Source organism: Salarias fasciatus, chromosome 2 (assembly GCF_902148845.1).
Source record: "Salarias fasciatus chromosome 2, fSalaFa1.1, whole genome shotgun sequence".
Classification (NCBI taxonomy): Eukaryota; Metazoa; Chordata; class Actinopteri; order Blenniiformes; family Blenniidae; genus Salarias; species Salarias fasciatus.
The window spans coordinates 12,516,158-12,540,906 of record NC_043746.1 but is presented as its reverse complement, the minus strand read 5'-3'; the positions used below and the strand labels follow the sequence as shown (position 1 = coordinate 12,540,906).

Here is a 24,749-nt window from a genome sequence, read left to right as displayed (position 1 = left end):
AAAAGGCCTTCGTCAGCTGCAGAGCCGCATTATGAATTTTAAGCCCTCATATCCTGGGAAAGGTTGAAATTAAGGGGCGATCCAGTAGTGAGAGTACATGTATTTGCATAGTGTGTATATACATGTGTTTGAAAATAGAAATTAGATGAACTAGAAAAGGAAAAGTGGATAAGGACAGCGGGATGCCTTTTTAATGTGGGATGAATTAGAAAACAAAACAAACAGAAAAAGGTTCAGAAGAGACTGTGATTGCAAGAAAAAAGAGGTTTACTGAAGTATTTTCATGTGATAAAGCACTTTTACACCTGAATCTAGAAGTGAGATTATATAAGAACATGAGAAACTGAGACTTCCACGTTTGTGTCCAAAGCCGGCTGCAGCGAGCGCTGCCAAAGCCTTTCTTCTCCCCGGACCCCTCACTCACTCTCTCACTCTCTCGCTCCCTTTTTATTGTGTTTGTTGTTTTATAGAGGGGTTAGATGCGGTCCAGATTGCTGTTGCCAATAGAGACTGTCTCAGTTCACCTCCAGTTGCTCGCCGCTCCATTCATAAACAAATCGCTGCAGCTCGGGACCTCCGAGCCGCTACCCCAAGAACAACAAGCAGAACTTGATCTGTATTTTGAAGTTTTCTCCCTCTGTTTGTCCTCTTGGTTTTTTTCCCTGAAAGTTTGCCTCTCCTGCTCTCCTGCTCCCTCCCTCCTCTGCCTCACTCTCTGCTCCCTCTCAGCTCCACTGACACTCTGTGTGAATCTGTCAGAGTGGGAGAGAGTGTGTGTGTGTGTGTCTGTGTGTGTGTGTGTGTGCGCAGGTCTCCATTGGGAACTTTTTTTTTTTTTAAACTTAGAGCACCCTCTCCAAGAGTTGGGCAGCTTTTTTTTTTTTTTGTGTGTGAGAGTGGAGAGAGACCCCCATGGTGCTGTGATTTGACTAAACAAACAGGCCGGCTCGCTGCGGTACCTCCTCCACCGGACTCCTGGGACAGCAGAGATTAACCTCAGACCGAACATCTGAGGGATCCACACATTTGAAGCAGCAGCCCCTGTAGAGACGACCGGCTGGGAGTCCCTCCTCTGATTTCGCTGCTCTGCCTGGACGGAGAGGGAAGACACCCCTTTGACAGCCGTCTGAAGGTAAGAGGTGTTGCTTCTCCGCCGCTGTCAGGGATTTTGAAGTTAGTCACGGCCGCCTGGCAGCTGCTGGCAGGGACTGGAGACGTGTTTTACAAAGTGGTGAAAATTCACTTAGTCTTCATGGGAAGCCCACCGTGGCCGATTTAATTTCATAGCCATCCGACACAGAGGGGATACGTCCCGTCCCTCCATCTCTGGTGACGCAGGATTTTAAAGACAACCAGGTTGAGGTTTCTGGGTCTGACCATCAAGTCTGTCTTGTTACTGTTTGATAGTCATGTGTCTCTGTCTGTGGTATTTGTTACCCACACACACACACACACACACACCAGTCATTACAATGCGAAAGAGTGTGAGAAACCTGTTCAAACATCAACGTAGCAGTGTCTTGCATCTCTGTACATAGACACCATTTCACTCTTTACACACTGAAACTTTAACACTGTTTATTTTCTCACTGAGCGAATACGCTTGACAAGGTGTCCCCGGGTCTCGTACACACACACACACACACACACACAAACACAAACACTCACCCACAAACACACGGGTCTTTATAGCCAACCTGTTTGTATGCGCTCCACTTTGTGCTTCACTGCTAAAGGGTTTGTTTATACAGCCTCCTTCAGTCACCCTGGGTGAACTGACGGGACTCACCGCTGAACCATCACTCTCTTTCCTCCCCTCTCCACGACTCCAGGAGGATAAATCTTATCCACGTATCTCCACAGAGTTGAGATTAAAAAGCTGTGTTGTGTTACAGACCTGGCGTCATTCTCCTTAACTGTGGACGATTTCAAATTCCAGCTTAGATTTATGGGTTGTTGGTTTGGTCACTTTTTTAAATTCCCCTTATAAACTTTTCATGAACCAGTGACTTAGTCATTTCTGAGTAACCCACAGTCGTGCAGACATAAACGGTCGTTTGAATCACTGCTTTGCGTTCATCACAGTGGAATTGTTTAGAACCTGGAATGAGTTATATTATGGCAAATGTAAGCTATTTCATGGCCGAGACACATGTGGCATGAGTGTCTCTAATCCGCCATATGTTTTGCACCTGAAAGCCTCCCCACTTCCCCTCTCCGCTCTGCTGCTGTGGTTTTTAGCGTGTTTGTTGAGTGCACACGCACGATCTGTGTATGAATGACTTTTCTGCGAAGAGACCATCTAAATGAGCGCCAGTGGTGATCAAAACATCGTTGGCCTGTGTTTTTTTTTTTTTTGTGTATCCTTGCCTCCTCCTCTACATGCGAAGTGTTTGATCTTCTCGTGCTTTGTGACTATTTCGGTCTGGAGCTGTTGTTATAGATGAGCTGCTGGAAAGCTGCATGCATGTCATACCTTCGCCATCAACGGTATTAAACCGTAATGCATTCACTTCATAGTTTCACCGCCAGCTGAACATATACTGCAGGGAGTTTCACAGCAAAAGACCAGATTTACTTTGACAAATCTTTATTGCCAGGTTTTCAAAACATCGTGAAGTTTAATTTCTCCTCTGACCATCGGGGATTTTCCTCCCTGTGCGTCAGGCTGCTGGTATGCGCTGCAGCAGAGCGCTTCTCCCCGGCTCTGATGCTGTGCAGCCCAGTCGGCTCCATTCCCCTGGCCCAGACCTAATCCTTCGTCATCAGCTGTTTCCTGGCGTTCTGGGCTTTCTGCATGCCAGCCGCTATGAGAAAATGTGCTTCACATTATGACCATGCAAAAAACATGCCAGGAGTCTGATTCAGCTCGCATGTGCTGCACAGTTTTTGTATGTAGCAGTTCGAGCTCGGCGGCGGAGTCTTGAAACACGTCCCCCGTTCTCTCTTCCTGTGATCGATCCCCATGACAGCTGAACACGCAGCTGCGGAACAACCACAACATCAAAACTGATGAGACGCTGTTTGGATTTGCATAAACATATTGTGTTGAAGAACATGTTTGGAATAGTCACGTATCTTTTAGCTCTTGTGTTACCACGTCTGCTGATGAGTTCATCAGTCCCTGGTGGTCTATCAACGTCTGACTCATGATTCTTCATTCAGAGCTTTTGTAGGAAACTCATTCCGGCGGCCTTCTGTAGGTCACCTCTTCTTTTAAAGCTGTGTCCAGATTTCATAGTTGACTCATTAATGAACAGCATTAAGTGGGGCTGCAACAAAGCATCCTGTACGCCCGCCTGTCCATCTGGCCTCCCTCTTGTTCCCTCGTTTTTCTCTCCCACCCACTCATGCGGAGCTGTCAGGCAGCTGCAACTCATCTTCAGCCAGGAAGCAGAACCACTCCTGCAGGATGAGGGAAGCATTCACTTTATTCTATTACACTTTTTTGATTACATTTTACTCTGCTGCCAAACTTTTTGAGGGAAATGTTGAATAAAACACGTTTTTTCTGTTAAATCTACACAGATTGGTAAATATTACATGTTTGAATGAAACTATTAATGTATATTCTGTGTGCCATTCCTCATTGTTTTTAAATCTTTTGATTGATCTGTAAAATTAAGTGTTGCTGCACTGTGTCTGTCAGAACTGGCTCCTGTCACATCACCTGATTGAGGAAGAGGTTAGAGAAGACAAATGGCCTCTTGACTGCTTTTTAACAGGCTTAAGTTGAGTAAAACAGTAAATTCTTCACTAGTTCCATGAGGGACAGTCGAGAGTTTCAACAGGAAGTTTTGGTCTCCATCAGAGTCGTTTTAAGCGCTGTGATTACTCACTTGACTTTGCGCTGTCCTATTTCCAACAAAAACACTTTGGAATTGGTGATACAGTGCAGTGGGAAAGGAAGACAAAGAAAAACAGTCTGCTGCTCATACAAGATAACGCTATTCTGCACAGTTGCAAATAGAGAGCAAGTTGTATTTTGTGCCATTTTTGTGTTTTAGAGTTGCTGTGTAAACTTTTCATTAGATTAGAATAAAATGCCAGAGCTGCACAAATGCAATAAATTATCACCTCGTTTTGTGATTCTCTGGGACTTTTCTTCGTTTTCTGCTTCCTTTGTGTTTAGGGAAATGGGTGGAATTTAGAGCCAGTCAGTCCTAATTGTGTTCAGCTGTTTCTGTTTCTTTCTTTTTGGGGGTGAGGATATGTAAGAGTGGAGGGAGTGGAAGTGTGTTTATGCCAGTTTCTCATGAGACCGGGGGATTTTATACCCGTGTTGAGACAGCAGGAAAAGGAAGGTATCGCTAATCATATAGGTGGAAAAGTCATGAGAAAAAGAAACACAGTAAGATATAGTTTTGCTCATATACCTGTATTTACATGAGTGGGCAGTGTGAAAAGACTTACATACAGAATAAGTGTGTGTAACCCGAGAGTTTGATTAGCTTGATTTAAATGACAAAAAAAATGCTTTAGCTTAAATGATCTTAATTATTTTTCTTTTACTCTCATTCCCAGGAGTGAAGAAAAGCAGATCATTAAAGTAAAATCAAAGAGCAGCCACAGCAAAGGCAGCCATGCTACAGCCATACGATTTACCAAGCAGCTCTTTACATCCCCCCACTGCCACTACAAACAGCATTTACAGCTCTGTTTGAAAGGGCACAAACCAAAATCCACAGTCTCCCAAACATGTGTTGCCCCGACATGAGTACAAAGTTGCCTCGGTTTGTGCGATAAGACCTCACAGGCTCTGCACCTAAACGCTGCGCTGAAAGAAGCCGGTTGGAGATATATGAATATAAACAACTGCAGTTTTGTCTGATGATGCAGACCTCAGATGGCTTCGGTGTGGCGTTTAATGAAGTTACGGCTTACGAGTCGTTTTTGCTCGGCAACAGGACTTTGTAAAGTTCAGCGTCCTGCTGTGTGACTGTGAGATGTAGCTCAGGGTCACTCGAAGCGAGCCACAAATCTCGACAAACTACTTATTTCAGCAAGATATTGTCATAACAGATTAGGTCCACTTTACTGCCTCAGTCCGTCACAAGAATGCTCGACACTTGCCAAGAACATGACACATTAGAGTGGAAAAATGGGAGGGAATTATATGGGTCCCGTTTGACTGGAGCTCCTCGTAAATGAGTGTCACATTTAAGAGGCACATGAGTGAATGTGTTAAATAGCAGCATATGGTAAAAAACAAAAAAAACAAAAATAACAGATGATTGCTTTGGTTCTTTCAATCTGCATAGCAACTTTGATTCATTCTCTTTTGTTTTTGATGACAGTTAATACTGTTAATACTGGATAAAGCTATGGTTGTTATTTGCAATGATTCATTTAACTGCTGAAGGCACAGTTGTTAAAAATACAGCAAAAAATTGTGTCTGGGAATTCATTTGTGAGACTGAAGTTTCTAAAAATTTAATATATTTAATTTCATATTAATGAAACAGATCCCCAAGCTTCACTGGCTTTATTTACAGTCCTAGAAGTTCTAATGATTGAAACAGGCTCCATAAACAGAACACTTCCTGTTTAACATACTCTGATATATCTTTTGCAATAATGTGATCATAGTTGATTTTTTTAACCCTTTTTTTTTTTTCTAAACCCACTGTTAATTAATCATTGTTACAGCTCTGGAAATGTATTGCACATGCATCCGTCCCGTCAGGGTCGGTGGACGTCGAGGGCGCCTCGGGTGGGAACAGAGCATCATGGGTCTGCTGCCGAGGGACCAGAAGGTTTCCCTCAGGGGGGATGGTCGCCCCGAGATGAGTGATAAAATTGGACGTTTGTTAAAACAAAGACACACTGGGTCATTTTTTTCCCACAGAGCTTGCCAAATGTCCTGCCGTTCAGAGACCTGTCAAGAAAACCTGGCAGCTTTCTAAAAATCAGCGACAAATATGGCAAGAACATTTATTCTGCGCTGATAGGGTAGAGTGCACGGCTTAAAAAAGAATTCCGCGCCAATGATAGCTCCAGATCACTCATATGTGAGCTATAATTGTTTGCATTGGAAAGAAAAGACTGCTAAGCAGAAAATGTTTATTTTGTAGATCACAATTTCCTGGACACTTCAGCAGCGTAAACATCAGCGTCTGTGACGCAAGACTGTGTGTGCGTGTGTGTGTGCGTGCGTGTGTGTTAGAGTAAGCGTGTGCGCTCCTTCTGCTGTCCCGTTCCGCACTTTGATGTGGCCTTTCCCATATTCCTCATGTCTGCCTGCTCAGTTCGCTCTTTTATTTCCAGTGTCTGCTGAGTGCAGGGTTCATGTGGTCTGCTGATGGTTCGTCATGCCTCGTCATTGGTCCAGTTGGTCTTTGGGTTTGATTGCTTTTGTATGTTTTTTTTTTTTGGTTTTTGTTGTTCTTCGGTCCTTTTTGCTTACGCTTCATTACGTATCTTATTTGGACATTATGTCTTTCCTGCGCACCTCGTCATGTGAGCTGTTTTTCTCTTTGCAGATGCTTTATTATAGCTGGTGTTCAACTCATTGTGGCGTCTCTTGTTGTCTCTGAACGCGGTTTCGTGGTTTTGACGGCGCGCTGTGTCAGTGATGCATCGCTGCCTTACACCCACACATGACCAGAAAATTTTCCCTGTTCAGGAAGTCCAGCTGCACTTGGAGAGGCTGTTTGGAAATCGTTCACCCCTTTTGTTATAGATTACTCTTTTTTTCTGCTTTTTTGCAAGCGCGAGTTTTACGAACTCCCTCGAGATCCGCTCACGCAAACACTTGGCAGCAAACGCGGCTCTGACATGCAGTTCCCACCTCGTCCAGCACTGCTTTATCACTGCCATATGTCCAACATGCAGCTACGGTATATACAGATAATCCCAGGAGTGGGATTACAGGCTTCTGGGGGACTCGCGTTTACACCCCAGCAGTATCCTGAAGCTGAGCGTGGGCTGCAAGCATCCCGCTGAGGTCGACTATAGCGTTCCTGCTTGTTAGCTGGTGACACCACGAGCGAAGCTGGGTTGTTTATGAAAACTCTGAAGGGTCAATCAGCCACCGAATTCCCAGCATCTGTGAGAAAACTTCATACTGAGTGATAACAATTTATCCCTCATGGTGATTACTGTGCCACCACTAACATAAACACGGCTTGTTTTCTTCAGGATTACCAAAGGAATGCCGTATCTTATTTTTAAGATTAGAAATAAAACAATAATCATGTCGGTCCTTTTTTTTTTTCTTCTTTAAACTCTGGAAGGTCTTCTACAGACTCTCATCCTCAGACTGAAAACCGCTTGACTGAAACTGAAAATATTTCTCATTCTGACTCGCTCTTGTCTCCTTGGTTGAAATAACGAGCGGTCCTGCGGTTCAGGGATTAAACTGCTACTTAGTGCTTTGACTGGAGTCCCTGAAGTGATGCCAAAAAGCTTCCCGGCACATTGACGATGGTCCAGATTTCTTTAACACATCTTAGCGTTACTAGTTCACTATTTTCACGAAAGCAAGTCTGTCCTAAAATCTCCATGAGAAGAGCAGTTTTTTTTTTTTTTTTTGGAGATTTTTAAATGCTGTTTCACACGAGAACTTAAAATTAAACATTCCCGTCACACAGTATCCAATCTTGAGTTCTGTGTGTCAGTGTTAACTCTCCAAACGCTTGTCTGTGATCCAGCACAGTGTGCTCCTCTGTCAGGCTCCTCTCAAAGCTCTGTGTTCATAGAACCCCACTGTCTGCCGGTCAACATTAAACCTTATCGTATTGCAGTAGCTAAACATTATTTTTCCTTCATCTTTGAAAGATCTTAAAAAACACCAGCAGTCTTTTGAAAGTAAGAACATTTTCAGTTTTTTTTTTTTATGCTGCTGGACGTAAATCCATATCCTGCAGCAGCCCTTACAGTGCACTTTTTCTTCTTTGTGCATAAACATCAGTAGACGGCCCCGACTGGTCACAAGAAGATTTGTTGGACGTTTCACGGTGCCAAGTGGAACATGCCTTCAGTGTTACTACGCTTGGCTTCTGTCAGTTAGTTATCTCCAGTGATGCTGAGGGCCGGCGGCGCTTGTTGAGCGCTGATGTATTCCTTCCTCGGTGGACGAGCCCGGGTCGCCTGCCGCTGGGGCCCCTGGGGAAGAGGTGACCCCTCCGCTCCTGCCGTCATCACAGTCAGGGTCCCAAGTGTATCGGCGGGCCTGGGAAAGTTCCAGAGGAACACTGTGGGAACGTGAACTGTACGCAGACACCAGCGACAAACAGGGAAAGAAAGGGGGGAGAGGGTTGCTTCTATGTGTGTGTGTGTGTGTGTGTGTGTGTGTGTGTGTGTGTGTGTGTGTGTGTGTTCATATGGATGATGGGGGGGATGGGCGTGTGTGTACTGAATGGAGTGCATGCAGCATTCACTATGTTTGTATAGGAACTACATCTCAGATTTTTTTTTAAATCTCTCTCTCTTTCTCGCTCTCTCTCTCTCTCTCTCTCTCTCTCTCTCTCTCTCTCTCTCTCTCTCTCTCTCTCACTCACCCCTTTTTATTGGAACCAGGAGGCGGGGGAGGAAATGGACCAGTCATGTTTTTGGAGCAACTCGGGAGCTTTGAGCTTTTCGTTTTGGGAGCGGAAGTGCCGAAGGCAGTTAATTTAGGGAGACAACACGTATCTGGTTTGAGTAACCGGATTCGTGTCTGTCGCAAGAACCTAAACTGCCTCCACTTCTGCCAGATTTATCAAAAGTGGCCATAAAAATAAACCTGTCACTTTATATCAGTTTGATACAGAATCGATAAAGTGGTGTTGACAGAATTGTTTATTGGTCGTTTAAAACTGAGAAAACTGATGCTTTAGAGATGAGGGCGTGTAATATTCAACATGTGTTTTGTATTTCATAGATGATGATAAAAAGCCTACTTTCTTAAAATAGAAATCACACGATTAGAGTGGATTATCATGTGTTAATATGTTACATTGAGAAAGATTCCTGAACAAATGTTTCACCATTTTTCCACTGGCTGACTCCCTCTCTTCCTCCTCCACCCTCGCTCTTCCCAAGAGTCACTCTTCCGCCCTCTCTCTCTTTCCCACCCTTTTGTGTACAGGCCTGTGATCCATCCTTAACTGTTTCCAGACGTCCGTGTGCTGGAGACCTTAACCCCCACCCCAAACATAACAACAAACCACCCCTCCCCTCTTCCATCTCTCCCTCTGGCCTCTCGCTCCGCTGTGAAATTACAACTTCAAGGTCTTCTCTAATTGTGGCTGTTGTTAGAGACTGGATGATGGGGATCATCATTCACCTTTGACCTCAAAAGGTGCTGAATCAGTTCTGGGATGTTGATATCACACTGGTGTATAACTCGATACCCCGTTGCCAAACCATAGCAACCTTTCAAAAGACGTCAGTGCACGCCTGTCATTTTGCGTGAATCCCCCCATTTTCACTTCTGTTTATGCCAAAACCAATTGATGGCTCAGCGCGGCTCAAGAATAGCGCGGACGCGGCATTGTTGCCGGCGAGTGTATCGCGAAGCTGCACACAGTGACCCGTTTGTTAGTGGGCAGAATGCCGGTGAACCGGGAACAAAAAGAGCCGGACATTGTCGCTCTGTCCGGGTGCAGCGAGGCGTCCAGTACCTCCAGAGCGAGCCGCGTCTGCACCTCAGACTCTGATTCAGTCCCGAAGGCATGAAAGACTCCAGCCTGACAGCAAACTGGATCTTTTTTGTTTGCTTTCTCTGAGTATGAGCAGAACATCCTGATTCTCCATGTCATTGTCTTTTCTTGAAAACAGATTGTTCTGATAGAAAATGTGATTAAATGTCTTATTGACCTGCTGGTGATCATGAGGGCAGAATCATGATAAGGTCATGTGTAATGGACAGGACACGATGAGTAAAACTTTTGACTTTTGACAAAATTCTGTTGCTCCGCAGAGTGGAGTGATCTGAAAGCGACCACCATGGGGAGGGCGACGCTGTCCGCGCTCCACCTGGCAGTTACAGTTACAGGTAAGAGCTTAACGTCTGCTGATGAAAAGTGAAAATCAGAAAACGAAACAAAAAAACTGGAGATGAGTTTGCAATCAAGCAAAGTGTTTGATGCCAAGCTGAGACGACGCTGCAATACTGCAAAACAGGGACTTTAGCAGAGCAGCTCACATCAATTATAACTTTTTTTTTTTCCAACCAGCAAATTCCAGATCAGAGACTATAGTTTTGGTAGATTGTCTCACTGAATGTTTTCAAAGCTTTTTCCCCTGAAATTTACCTCTAAGAAAGACTGTGGACCGCCTTTGTTATCTGAAAATTGCCAAAACTCACAGTGAAGCCAAATGCTGCAGGACACACCCACTCTCAAAGCAGCGAGCAGAGTTCTGCTCTCAGTTCTAGATACTATATAATTATGGTTTTCTTCAACATGTGCAAATATAGTTTAACAATTTCAGAGCAGGTAAAGCCGCAGGCTCCCTCTGTGATCTTTCTTGCCCCCCAAGTTGGAAACCATTGTGATAGGCACTTAGAAAAAAGGTGTTTGAACAAAATCTATTAAGAGTCCAGACTGTGAGATCATGCAGGGCTTTGATCCAAGGTCAAACTGATGCTTTCAAACTTTCAGTGCTTTAATAAACTCACGTGTCGCCAAATTGTTAGCGCCTCACAGATCTGCTGCAGACTCTTCATATCCTTCATCGTTCGGAGATAGAGCAGGATCTGGCTAACACTGTTGATTTAACCTTTGACTTCATGCAGCCGTCTCTTTGACCTCCATCCTGACTTCTTCTTTTTCACCCCCCGTTCTGCAAACTGCAGCTCTCCTGTATTTCAGCGCTGAACTGTGCTGCCTGGAGATCAGGCCCGCAGACACGGAGCTGGTCCTGGCAGAGGGCGCCTCTCTCACCTTCACCTGCTCCGGCTCGGAGGAGACGACCTGGGACTTCAAGAGGGACGACGTGCCGTACTTCCAAGTGGAACCGCTTCAGAACGGGCGCCCGAGCTACGAAATAGTGCAGAACTCCTCCTCGTCTAGCGCCCTGACCCTACTGAGCGTGAGCTGGAGGCACACAGGCGTTTATCAGTGCATCGACAGACTCACGGGAGAAACTAAGGAGGTGGCTGTGTTTGTCCCAGGTGGGGTTGTTTACTTTTTTCATTTAACTTTGATTCCTCTGTGGGCTCAGGCTGCTTCAGGAAAGGCCCAGCTGATACAAATACATGGAATTTTACTCAAGTGTATTTAGACTATGCAATCTACTGTGAAATCTTAAGTCACTGCTGAGTATTCCCACAATTTAAATAAGTGAAATCCTCTCAGTTTGCTTGTTTGTTGCCAAAAGTTTATTTTCTGTTTGACTTCCACATTTGTTTTCAGCTCGTTGTGAAGAATGCATGCAGACTGAATTAATGAGAAAGCTGGAGCTTTTTATTTGTAAAATTCATGCTTCAGTTAGTCTTTTTTTTGAAAATAAAGATCATTACAGTGATTACTCAGTCAGGAACTGGGACGGAGCAAATGAGAGACAATTAAACTAATGAAACGAGTCGTGTGTGTGTGTGTGTGTGTGTGTGTGTGTGTGTGTGTGTGTGTGTGTGTGTGTCCAGACCCCAGTGTGTTTTTCATCGAGAGCTCCCATGGCATGGTGACAAAGACCAGCGAGGAGAGCACCATCCCGTGCGTCGTCACCGACCCGGCCATCAACGTCACGCTGTACGAGAAGGACACGGAAGTGGCCATCAGGGGCCGGTACGTGCCGAGCGAGGGCTACAAGGCCACGCTGGAAGACAGGACCTACGTGTGTCGCGGGGAGCTCAACGGGGTGGAGAAAGAGTCTCAGGCCTTCTACGTCTTCAGCATCGTGGGTAGGCGCTCGCGTTGAGATTAAAATGCCAGGGTTTTATTTTTTACCTTGTGTCATGATTTTAATTGAGTTGCTGTTTGATTAAATGGTGTCACCGTCATCCTCTCACCTCAGTCCCGGACGCCATCGACGCCTACATCAACGCGTCCAAGACGGTGCTGAAGCAGGGCGAGCCGCTTACGGTCAACTGCACGGTGCACGGAGTGGAGCTGGTGTTTTTTTCTTGGGATATCCCCAACGGAGAGGTGAGTAGGAGTGAAGAAGAACAAGTTCTTTTGTTGAGCTTTCTCTTTGTAATCTCTCCAAGGCCTTTTTCTTCACAGAGGCCAAATCGTAACAAGATGTAGAGACACACCTCGGTTTTCACCCGTGTGTGAAATAAGACTCGCCGCACATGCTGTGATCTGGGGAAGCGGTGGCTTTGCTGAGTTTATTTTTTCTATGAACGTCAAGATCATGTTTCCTTGTTTCATGTTTGGCGTAAGACATTCGGATGTTTCGGATGCTGCCATGTCAGTTGAGGAGGCAGCTTTGCCTTAAGTACTGAACTCTACGTGGTGATTGGACTTCGTCTAAAGGATGCAGAAACATCGTCACTACAATTGTGGTATTTCGTTCTCTCCTCCAGGAGGTGGAGGTGGAGCCGCTCACAGACGTTCTGTCTGCCATGAACATGCGGTCGTGCCTGATCTTCCCTCTGGCCACGGTGGCCCACAGCGGAAAGTACGTCTGCCGCGTCCACGAGGGTGTCCAGGACCAGACAGCATCGGCAAGCGTGAACATCACGGTGCTGGGTGAGAGAGAACACACACACACACACACACACACACAAGCACACACACACACACGAAACTAAAACAAACCAATGCAGCACAGCTTATTATTGGGTGTCGCTAACATAGAGTAGACTGCTTATTATGTCAACCTTTGCAGTTTCAGGTGGGAGAACTGTTCCTTTTAAAGGAAATAAAGATCAGCTCTGTTTATTTCTGTTCAAAAAAGTGTGAAATAAAGCTTGGACGTGGTGTGGATGCCCCGAAACATCAAATCAGGGGCTGCAGCAAAGTTAAATTTAGATTCAAAGCATATAAATGTTTGTATCACCGACGTTTAACCTAAACATTAACATGTACGGTAATAAGTCAGTCGAGCTGTCATGCCTGCAGTAGATAGAGAGCCAATAAAAGCAGGGTTCATCAGCCGGAGCTTTCTCTTCCATGCTCTGTCTCCTGACCGTCACTGAATGCATTCTGGGTCTGTGACTGCTTACTCTGTCTGCACTGAGGTGTGTTATGTTTATGAGAGCCTTGAATAGCTTCGTCCTCCATGTTGGAAGGCGCCAGGAGGCCACGACAGTTTAGTAGCTTTACTGAACATCTGAGTGGAAAAAAACCATCATGTCTGCTCACACAGACGCACCAGCGTTCAGTTCACTGTCATCAGTAAAGTCACTTATAGAGAAGAAATGCTTTACTGTTTGAAAATTCACTTTGAAAGAACAAGACTGCTCATTCTGTCTTCTCATTGATTTTAGGTTTTGTTTAGTTTTTTTCTCTGTTTCCTGCATATCAGTTTGTTGATGGCATGCACCTGTCTTTGGATTAGAAAATGGTTTTGTGGACCTGAAGCCTTCCACGCCTCAGAACACTTCAGCCATGCTGCAGGAGAACGTGGAGCTGAGAGTGGAGATCGAGGCCTACCCTCCCCCCCAGGTCCGCTGGACTAAAGACGGCAGCCCCATCAAAACAGACCGAGCCATCATAATCAGAAAAGAGCATGAAATAAGGTATCGCTCTCAGCTTTTCCTGAAGGTGCACTACGTAACGCACACAATCTCAACACTTCAGAGGCTGTGATGAATTTCAGCACTTTAGCAGTGACGGGGTGAAAACCTCTGTAGGCATTTCTCTCATCATTCATCACCCGATAAGGCCTCCACTGGGAGAAACACAATCCTCTCTGCAGGGAAGGATGCCATCATTCATCACACAGGAACCATAAACACCAAATACCTGTCACAACTCACTAAAGTCTTTCTGACTAATGCAGAACATTTGGGATGCAGCGTCGTGCGATCGAATATTTCCTTTTGAAACTGACTTGACAAAAAAAAGCAGACAATCCTTTAGAAGTAAAACTCTGGCTGCTGCCATAAATATTAAACCTTGTAATTTTAAGTTTTATTGACAATGTCAAGGAAGTAGTTCTTCAGTTAAGTTTAGTTTTCTTAAGTTTTTCGTTTCTTCTTCATCAGGTATGTCACTATTCTGACCCTAGTGAGGGTGAGGACGGAGCAGAAAGGTCGCTACACTGCTCTGGTTACCAACGGCGATGACACGAAGCAAGTGACCTTTGACCTGGAAGTCCGAGGTGAGAGGATGTGCCAAGAAACAAAATTATTCATCTATGATGGGGGTCGTTTGTGTGAATGTTGTATTTGAGGAAAGAGTGAAACCGAGGACAGATTTTTGTTTTTCGACCCGGTCGGCAGTGATTAATGGCTGCTCCACCCCCCTGTGTGTAGTTCCCTCTCAGATCAGAGACCTGACTGACCACCACCTCCCGGGGAAGAGGCACTTGGTGACCTGCGTAGCCGAAGGGGTCCCGGCCCCAGAAATACAGTGGTACAGCTGCGACAGCATGCACAAGTAAGTCACGCCGCCTCCAGTCCATCACTGGAGTGTCGCTGCGGCAACACTAGGGGGCTGCCCTCACACACACTTTTATTTTAGTGGAAGATTTAGAGCATCTGCTTTGCCTCTGCACTGCGCTCCCTGTTAGGTGCAGCAACCAGACCGCGGCGTGGCAGGCCTTGACCTCCGAGTCGGAGGGCCTGAGCATCGACACCGACGTCAGCTACAACGAGACGCGCAAAACCAACTGGGTGCGGAGCCAGGTGACCTTCGACAAGCCGCAGCAGGTCACCGTCCGCTGCGAGAGCGACAACAAAGCCGGAGTCGCTGACAGGAGGGACGTCAAGCTGGTGTCCAGCAGTGAGTTTCAGAAGGGGAATGTCGTGTGTTACTGTCTTTAATGTTTCCCTTTGGGCTTCGTTCCCTCATTATATTTTGCATTAATTGGCATTTCTCTCTGCTTTTAATTATCAAATACTTAATATATCAAACGTGATAAAAAATTAATTTGAAATTGCAATTAAATGGTAAGATTTTCTGCTTTAAATTCAAAATTTCTTTATGTGCATTCAGGAAAGCTTATTCCCATCATATTTTTAAATTACGGTTCATATCTAAGTGACACCTAATGAGATCTTTCTATATGCTTTGTAATAAAACATTCTAAAATGTGCCTGTTGCAGCGCTGTACTCCCAGGTGGCAGTGTTGGCCGCTGTCCTGGCCTTAGTGGTCATCGTCATCATGTCCATCATCATCCTCATCGCTGTGTGGAGGAAGGTAAAATATTTCATCTTCACATCTAGTGCATTGTGATTAAAGTATAGTGATTGAATACCTTGAAATGTTATTCCTTCCCCTGATATTTATTTTTAATATGGTCCCAGAAACCTCGCTACGAGATCAGATGGAAGGTGATCGAGTCGGTGAGCCAGGACGGACACGAGTACATTTACGTGGACCCCATCCACCTGCCGTACGACTTGGCGTGGGAAATGCCCCGAGACAACCTGGTGCTGGGTGGGTTTCCTCTCAGAGGCCCAGAGGTCATCATGAGAGCAAAAGGAGTAAAACTCTTTCAAATCGTAAAAACATCGGCTAAACAAGATTTGAGCACATTTTCCAGAGAGTGTCTGAGGGTCACGGGGTTGCTTTATTTATTTCAGACGGAAAAAAACATTGTAAAATTAAATGATTGTGTGGTTAAAAACCATGAATTATTTTATTAAAGTACACTAAATGGAATGGAGTACATGTTGTGGAGACTAATTCTAATTATAAAATCAGCTTGCAGCCATACTAGATATTTTGAACTGAAAACCTCTAAACTAGTCTGAGAAGAGTTTTATTGCCTCTCCGGCCCAACAGTCATTAACGACAATATCCTATAATGAAAAACACTTCAGGAAGTCTGACGTCAGGCTGAAAGTCGCCCCTCGCAGAGAGACGGAGCCTGTGCAGCGTGAGAGTTGCGGGGGATTTTTTTGGAGGAGACGGGGGGTGTTTGGTTCAAGTTCTCTGAATTCACAGCTCCGCAACATTTTAAACATTAAACATTTTTTTTCAATGTTATTTAACTAAAATCCATTTCTGCCTGCTTTAGCCATTTTGATTTCTTTTCCTTCTGCATGGTTTTATCCATTGTTGCCATTTTTAATCATTTTTTTTATCATTTTGCTCGTTGCAAAATTTGATTCAGATGTGTAATAGTGAATTAAATGTAAATAAAAAATTGCTTTTTCACATATATTTTCTGAAGGCTTTAGGGAGTGACTGAAGAGCCTCTCCACAGCCGGGAGCTTCAAACCACTTTATTGCCTTTTTCTAACAAAAACATTTTTCATCTGAAATTTCATTACATAAATTAAAAATAAAACATTTTCAACAATCAGCTCTTCAGTTTGCGCAACTAAAAACGGGGTTCTACCACATTTAATGAGTCTGAACGGGCTCATTGTCGTCAGCCTGCTCATTAGCTGAATGGGAGCCGACAGTTCAAACTGAACCCATCAATAAGCGGTTGTGGATCTGTGGGTGTTTTGAGTTCACGCTGAAAATACTGAATGAATTGTCCTAGACTTGGTTCCATTTGTCCTTCATTCTAAAGCTCCTTTTAAGCTTTAATTTCTGATGACGCGCCGTTCGCCGTCAGCTGCTCCCCTTCAAACAGAACACCTCCCCGGCCGGCTCAGTCAGGCCTCTGTTCAACGGCAACAATCTGTATCTTCTTTATAATCTGCTACAAGCAGGTTTCTGATCGGCTTCCCCTTTAAAGACTACAATGGAAAAAACTGTTTGCAGGCATATTACGGTGAATAATAAATGTTCTCTCTGGGTTCGAGGTCTAATGTGTGCCCCATTCATGCTGGATCCCACTAAGCCCGGCTTTGTCTTTCAGGTCGCACTCTTGGATCGGGAGCGTTTGGCAGGGTGGTCGAGGCAACTGCGTACGGTCTCACACACTCGCAGTCCAGCACAAAAGTGGCGGTGAAGATGCTGAAATGTAAGACATGTGATGTGACAACGTGGCGGAAAGCCGTGTGCGTGGATGTGAGCAGCCCCGCGGCAACACCCCTGCATGGCTGTCAAATATTTTGACACCGGTGCCATGTTCCTGTGCAAAGAGCTGCGGCCCGCTGGGCTTTAGTTCGGTTGCCAGTCCGATTCAGACCTCGGCCTGCAGGTCACCGAGCAGCTTGGCAGCGACACAGTTGGTGCCGCTTTCTGTACTCTCCATTCTCCTTGTTCTCACAGCCACCTCTCTCTCTCTGCCCCTGCTTTTACACAGCTCTCTCTTTCTCCCCTTCTTCCATCCAGCTACGGCCAGGAGGAGTGAGACTCAGGCCTTGATGTCAGAGCTGAAGATTATGAGCCACCTGGGGCCTCACATCAATATCGTCAACTTACTGGGAGCTTGCACCAAGCATGGTGAGCACATGGCGACTGTGTATTTGTGCAGTTTCTTTGCACATTTGAATGCACAGCCGCCAACAGTTGTAGTGTCCACTTAATATATACTATTTTCAGGTTTCTTTGTGACTGTTGACTGTAGTTTTTGCAATTTCAGTTTTAAAACCTGTTAAAAACAGTTGATCTGAACAGCCATGTCATGCTTCTGAGTTTTTGCAGTGTTAATTTCAGATTTTGTTTGAACAAAGTGGAGTTTTACATACAGTATAATTAAATATACTTTACAATAACTGAATCTTCAATGCATGTGTGCTCAGTGCATTTGTTACTATGGTTCTTTCCAACTATTCCTCCTGCACTGAGGAGGAAAACTGACCACCAGGTCCTGGAAAAACATGAATTCACTTGTAATTTCCCTCCGCTAATCTCATGACATAAAGTACTCTGTTTTTAGTAAGTTGTTTGAACGAGAGAGACTGAAAACACGGGGTCGACCTCTTGACTGTGCCTGAAAGGTCTTTGCAGAGAAGCAGATCTGCGGTTCGCCGCAGAGATCAACAGACACCATGAAGAACAGTAATGTCAAAGTTGTAATTGCTCCTTGTGGTTGATGGAATGATAAATGGCTGACCTGCTTTATTTCAATCCAGCATTACTTTAGTAAGCAGTTTTTCATGTTTATTTAAATCATTCACTTCTCCACACCTCTTTTAAACCCCGGCAGTGTTGCCCGGGCCGCGTTCAGAGAGGCGACAGTGCCACCCGCTGATCCACCGAGTTGCAATCATTTAGAAAGTTTTTGCAAATTTCTTCATCAAATATTTGCACAATGTGAGGAAATTCTGAGAGAAGTATTTGTGAAACTTCTCATGAAGTTCTTCCCTCTGATTCCTCCTCAGGGCCTCTCTACCTGGTGACGGAGTACTGTCGCTATGGCGACCTGGTCGACTACCTGCACAGGAACAAGCACACCTTCCTGCAGTACTACGCTGAGAAGAACCTGGACGACGGCTGCCTCATTTCCCGAGGAAGCACTCCTCTCAGCCAGAGGAAGGGGTGAGAGACAGGCGGCTCTCAGAGCTGCACAAAAGACCATTTAGTCCAACATAGAGACGGCTTCTTCATTAGAAATCTGCTGCCACACACACGAATACACACTGAAATAGCCCCTGATATATATATATATATATATATATATATATATATATATATATATATATATATAATATATATAATATATATATATATATATATATATATATATATATATATATATATATATATATATATTATCCACATATAATGTCTCATTTAATGAACAGATATGGATTCATGCCAGCATAGTGGGTTTCTTGTTCACACGTGTTGTCCCTCCAGATATGTGTCGTTTGGAAGTGAGAGCGACGGCGGCTACATGGACATGAGTAAAGACGAGCCCTCGGTCTACGTTCCCATGCAGGAGCAGATAGACGCCATCAAATACGCAGACATCCAGCCGTCCCCGTACGAGTCTCCCTACCAGCAGGACCTCTATCAGGAACAAGGTCTGTGTTTCCCAACATGAGGGAAGAGTCACTTTGACAGTAACAATTTGAAATTGTTATTATGGAAATTAAGTATGAAAAATTCAGCGCGATGAAGAGAGGAAACACAGAGGATTGAACTAAACGTACTTGCAGAGTGTGTGTGAGGTCAAAGGTCAAACACCAGATCTCTGTTTGCTAATTTCGAAGGAAGTCTGTTCGAACTGAAGCTGTGTAAAACAGCAGCGCAGAGTATGAAGAGATCGGTTGTTTTTCAGTTTCATAAGAAAATCAACACAGTTAAGCTTGTAATCGAAGACCCACAGAGCATTCAGAGGCAGTCTGCGCTACGTAACGTGCATGAACCTCGTCTTGGCCCATGTGGTCACAGGACGACTGGAGTTTCCCCATGAAAACTCGACAGTGTCTCCATTCATGAAGAGTTCACCACGTTCTGCTCTTCCCCTGCTCGTCCCGTCCAGGGGGCCACCGGCCGGACCTGGTGATCAGCGACTCCCCCAGCCTCACCTACGACGACCTCCTGGGCTTCAGCTACCAGGTGGCAAAAGGGATGGAGTTCCTCGCCTCCAAAAACGTACGATACCGTTCTGAACTTTTTAATTGATTGATTGACTCTTAATCGGTGGTTTTCATAGTGAGAGACGAGCGTCTCTATTTGGAGGCGGCAAAGCAGCAAAAAAAGAAGAAAAAAGCCTTTGGGGGTCAGTGGGATGCCTTTTTCCACATTTTTCCTTTCAGTCTGTGAGAAGAAGTCATCAGAAGAAGAAATAATGCATCGTGCAAGATTTATTGAAATGACTGAAAAACCATAAACTACTTTATTATAATCTGTTCTTTAAGACCTAACAGACACTTTAAAACATCTGACTGCAACAAGAGGGGTAATATGAGATTAAATATATTGTTACTGTGGAGCTCAGATCCTTTCACAATAAGTGTTGGTGGTTATTTCTCACATATTTTAAAAATCCCTCCTCTAAATTTAACAAACTTGACGATTTAGCTGATCGTTTAGTTTTAAAATGAGAGAAAATGGCTTCTCTGAGCCAGAGGAGAGAATTCTACACAAATACTTGAGAGGAAAACAAACAACAAGCATGTTTCTGTTATGACTAACTTGGAGCGATCAAAGGTCCTCCCACATTTTACATCCTGTTCATCTTCTCCAGATATTTAAAACTCGTGTTTTCATTGTTTTTTCAAAGTGTTGCTTAAAAATAATTCCCAATTTATGCTCTTAGTTTCAAGCAATGGAACCGAATGTACTGTGTGCAAAAACCAGGATATCCTGTAAAGGGCCGTCATGTAAAATCCACTTAATGTGAGATTTTTTTTTATTTTCTGTATAGAAGGTAGAGTTAAAACAAAGCCAAAATATTTATCATTATTACCATTATTCCATGTTGAGGACAGATGAAAAGCAAAGCTCTGTCAGCATCCTGATCGCTCACTGCAGTGATTCCTCTGCTCTTCCTCCACCGCAGTGCGTCCACCGCGACCTGGCTGCCAGAAACGTGCTGATCTGCGAGGGCAAGCTGGTGAAGATCTGCGACTTCGGTCTGGCCAGAGACATCATGCATGACTCCAACTACATCTCTAAAGGCAGCGTGAGTGAGGCAGCTCACAGACGACTCTACATTACATCCCGTCAGATCCATTCAGAATCCGTCTACTGCGGAAGTGAACCGCCTTTGCTGAGTGTGTATTTTCTAAAAAATCTCTTTTCTTTCATGTTCTTTCTGTGTTTCCAGACCTTCCTGCCCTTGAAGTGGATGGCACCAGAAAGCATTTTCCATAATTTGTACACCACTCTGAGCGATGTGTGGTCATATGGCATCCTGCTTTGGGAGATTTTCACACTGGGTTAGTTCAGACATGCACATGTTAAACACACACGCTCACACACTGAAGAGGCTATGAGCACAACACAGGAGCGATGTGTTCGCTCGCTGCGGGCAGTTTGTCTCATCTCTTAATGTGCTCTTCGCCAAACTGCTGCGGACGCTAGTTCTTTGTTTCAGTGATAAAAATATATGTGTCTAAAATGAAGCCTTGGCAAATTTGAAATTCCATGTCTGATGGAGAGAGCATACCAGCCTGTTTGAAGACTCGAACGAGGTCAAAATCTTATTAGCCACAGTCAAGCTTCAAAATCAGCATTTCCTTGCTCAGGGTATTGTGAGCTCTCTCTTTTTCTTTTTTTTTCTTTGAAAAACATGCTTCCCACGACTTTTTGCGACTATCACGATGACAAAAAATAAACAATTTTATTGCATATGCGGCACCGTTTGGATCGTTGGAGAACAAACACAATTCGGCCTCTGTGAGCGATCTCCAAGGCTTCTCTGTCTGGATCTGAACTTCACTGGACTTTATGGGTCCACGTTCTCGCAAATCTGGAGAAGAACAAGTTCTGTGTTACACAACCCAATGCGGTTTATGTACTTTGTCCTGTTCTAGTCGTTAAATAAAAAAATTTACGTAATATACTAAAATTTTGGGTTGAGACAGTGAAGTCCTGTCTGCATCACTTCCGATGATCAATTCTGCAGTGGATTGATTTTATACTGGATTTCCCGCCCTTTTCGTGACTTCCTAGATGTCCCATGAATCTCTAGTTGTTGAACAGTGTGAAATGCTTTCCACAGGAGGAACTCCGTACCCTGATTTGCCCATGAATGAACTCTTCTACAGCGCGCTGAAGAGAGGCTACCGGATGAGCAAACCCGCCCACGCCTCGGACGAAGTGTAAGCACCACGCTTTCATTTTCACCAGCTCTTTGTTTGTCAGAACAAGAGACGAACTTCCCCTCGTCTCTTATGCCACAGCTATGAGATCATGAAGAAATGCTGGGATGAGAAGTTTGAGAAGCGGCCCGAGTTCTCCCTGCTGGTCCACAGTGTGGGGAACATGCTGACGGACAGCTATAAAAAGGTAAACGAGAGCGAGAGTTCACCCGACGTCTCGTTCCACACTGCACCGATCACCACGCTGCCTCTTCTGCTCAGAAATACAGCCAAGTCAGCGACAACTTCCAGAAGAGCGACCACCCGGCGGTCGCTCGCACCAAGCCCCGGCTCTCCTCGCCCTTCCTGGTGGCCAACCCCTCGTTTGGCTCCCCTCCTCACGCCCCCCGCTCCTCCCCTCCGGACCCCTACAGCCAGAGCTCCAGGCCGCGGGACTTGAGGGGGGAGGCCGACACGCCGGACGCCATCGCCTCGTACAACGAGTACATCATCCCCATTCCTGACCCCAAGCCCGAGGAGGTCTTCACCGACGAGCCGTCAGAAAGTCCATCAAGGTAGAAGTGCTGCAGATGTTGAAAGGGAGGAATATGTATGAGGGGAACTGTGTTTTCCCCTCCGCACGCCCACTCGTCCAGATGTTGAGCTGAGACAATAGCTGGATTATGTCCACGTGTTTTTACAGCCTATATAAACACGCAAAGGCAAAAGATTTTCACTGAGAAATGAAGGTTTAACCGCTGACATTTTAGGGATCTTCAGTTAAATAAACTGAAGAGGTTTTTTTTATTTAATCTTAATTGTCATTATTCAGATGAAAATATTTTTTTTTCTTTCTTTTGTTTGTGTTTTTCTAGTTCAATAACCCGTTGTTTGGTTTAGGAGGGAATCCAACCTGTGCTTGGCAGTTCTCTCACATATCATGAGTAATATTAGAAATGTTAAATAACATGTGCCGATGCGGTTCGGGTTTTAGATCTTCCTCTTCCTCACTGAGAGAAAACACAGAAAGACTGTTTGTCCAGGATCACTGGATCATTTTCCGGCAAGTGGTTTTAAAACCAGCTCTGTTACTTAAGTTAGTCAACAAACACCTTCATAAATCTTCTAGAAAATTCACAGTTATTGGCTTAAACTGGATTATTGTTCATTAAGCTTATCAGATTTAGTGTTATTAGAAGATATTTATGCATTGTATTCTTTAAATGTATTTTAGCATTATTAACCTGCTGAAACCAAGAGGAGATGATGGACGATCTGAGTGAGCTGTGTCTTGTCGCCCCGTCGTCCCGCAGCTCTCTGGCCCTGGAGGAGGAGACGGACTCCATGTCTCAGGACACGGCCGACACCCTCCCGGAGGAGGACCGACTGGAGGAGAGCAGCGAGAGAGACGCCCTGCTGGGCTCCTCCGGGACGCCCGAGGTGGAGGACAGCTTCCTGTAGCCTCGCGGGGAGAACGGAGGAGAGAGAAGACAGCCCCGGTCTGGGGATGACGTGACTCGCCTGAAATGTAGCGGAATGAGACTGGCAATCTGTGTGTTTCCTCTCAAGAAGGGATGTTTTTACACGTGTAGCAGTTGTGAAGCATATCATTAAGTCTGATAGTCAGTTTTTGGAAGCTTGTCATAATTTAGATTGGTACTCACACTCCTACACACAAGTAGTGACGGAATCACTGTCATTTTGTAATTCTAGTGACAAATTTAAGAGATGTGTTCATTATAGGATACATTTAGCTTCTTTTTTGATTTAATTATAGATTCACAATTTATACCGTCCACAAGGATTAGTGAAAATATATTGATAGATCATTGAAGCGGGTGTGTTTTATCTGAAAAGGTAGCTTGTATCTTTTTATGTACATTATAACATGATTAGGAAAAGCAACAAGAAAAAAAAAACAATCAAGAACAAGTTCTGCATTTTGTGATAATCACTGACATTGTTTAAGAAATGTTCAGATATAGCTTGTTAAAGGTTGGAAATTGAATCTATTTTGCTTTTTTTGTTTCTTACCTTGAGCATAATTGTGTTCTCCCCCAGGTCCTGAAATGCAGACAGTTTCCTCATGCACTGTTTTAACGTGAGATGTATTCTCATTTTATTCTCATGGGCCATAATGTCAATGTTTTTTTTTTTTTGTGTGTGTTTCTAATGAGTTTCTTGAACTTTTAAATCCTTTTGTGTAGGCTCTGTTCATAGATCTGTGCCAGATTTGCACTTTATCTAGAAAGAAATATGTACTTCTTCATATTAAAGATCTCCAGTTGGGCCATGTGACGGATGTGAGGCTGTCTCAGCGCTCAGCACATCCCTTTTTCTGTGAAGACCGGTGACTCTCACAAGTGAAGATAGAAACTACAGCGTATCACTGCCTTGACACAAGATGGCACACATGAGTGCCTCTGGACAGACTCGTGCAGCTATTGTTGCCTGCAGACATGAAGGGCTAATTGTCCTCAACACCTCCCCTTCGCCGCCGCCTGTAAAAACAATGTTTTCAGTCTGTCGTTTTGCTTTGAATCACATTAATCCAGACGTTCTGCAATAACACGTAGTTTCACCTTTTAAAAGAACACCTTGTTATTCCCTGCAGCAGTTTGTTGCTCAGTGTAAAAATGCACAAAAATCACTGTATCACAAGCTATGGTACCAAAGCTCTTCTTAACGTTTACAAATGTATTTTTATATGTGTCATTTTATATGTTGTAAATGTGACAATAAATGTGTATTATCATAGTAAAAAGAGATGCCTGTGTGTGTTTTCTGATGACATCTTTCGTCGACTGTATAGAATATGTGTCCATTTTCTGATTTCGTTGTTTCTTCCGCTCAGTTTGCCGTCCAGTCGCGCTGTCAGCTGTGCGACTGTCGTCTCGCATTGTTTCCCCTGCAGCAGGACCGATGGACCGATTCGCCTCACCTCAGAGTGTCTCTGAGTATTGTGCCCCACTGTAGCAAATTGACACTGACTCATTAATTTGCTGAGCATGATACACTGATCCGCCTACCACACACACACACACACACACACACACACACACACAGCCCTCTCCTCCCTGCACCACTTGGTCCCTGAAAGTTTTCATGTTT

General features: G+C 44.5%; 1 protein-coding gene across 2 annotated transcripts; it reads left to right on the top strand.

Annotated features, from left to right (window-relative positions):
* Positions 1-847: 847 nt before the first annotated feature.
* On the top strand, positions 848-24,396 carry pdgfrb (platelet-derived growth factor receptor, beta polypeptide). 2 transcript variants are annotated; one of them, XM_030105425.1, is made up of 23 exons: positions 848-1,132; positions 9,905-9,979; positions 10,781-11,098; positions 11,570-11,827; positions 11,941-12,071; positions 12,455-12,620; positions 13,432-13,612; positions 14,081-14,196; positions 14,351-14,474; positions 14,608-14,819; positions 15,143-15,237; positions 15,345-15,477; positions 16,856-16,960; positions 17,275-17,385; positions 18,267-18,423; positions 18,745-18,911; positions 19,373-19,485; positions 20,396-20,518; positions 20,663-20,774; positions 21,560-21,659; positions 21,741-21,846; positions 21,921-22,213; positions 22,952-23,099. In XM_030105425.1, the coding sequence occupies exons 2-23, from the start codon at positions 9,931-9,933 to the stop codon at positions 23,097-23,099; spliced, it is 3,318 nt and encodes a 1,105-aa protein (XP_029961285.1). In that variant the 5' UTR covers positions 848-1,132; positions 9,905-9,930. The 2 variants fall into 2 exon arrangements, with proteins under 2 accessions (XP_029961285.1, XP_029961293.1); XM_030105433.1 differs by lacking the exon at positions 848-1,132 and having other exon boundaries at positions 9,931-9,979; positions 22,952-24,396.
* Positions 24,397-24,749: the final 353 nt, after the last annotated feature.

What these genes read in the sequence shown, in the direction of transcription:
- pdgfrb (XM_030105433.1), top strand. Translation starts at nt 9,931, where the DNA reads ATGGGGAGGGCGACGCTGTCCGCGCTCCACCTGGCAGTTACAGTTACA. An exon ending in GGGATATCCCCAACGGAGAG is followed by an intron (nt 12,072 to 12,454) that starts GTGAGTAGGAGT and finishes TCTCTCCTCCAG; the next exon opens with GAGGTGGAGGTGGAGCCGCT. An exon ending in TGACGGACAGCTATAAAAAG is followed by an intron (nt 21,847 to 21,920) that starts GTAAACGAGAGC and finishes TCTTCTGCTCAG; the next exon opens with AAATACAGCCAAGTCAGCGA.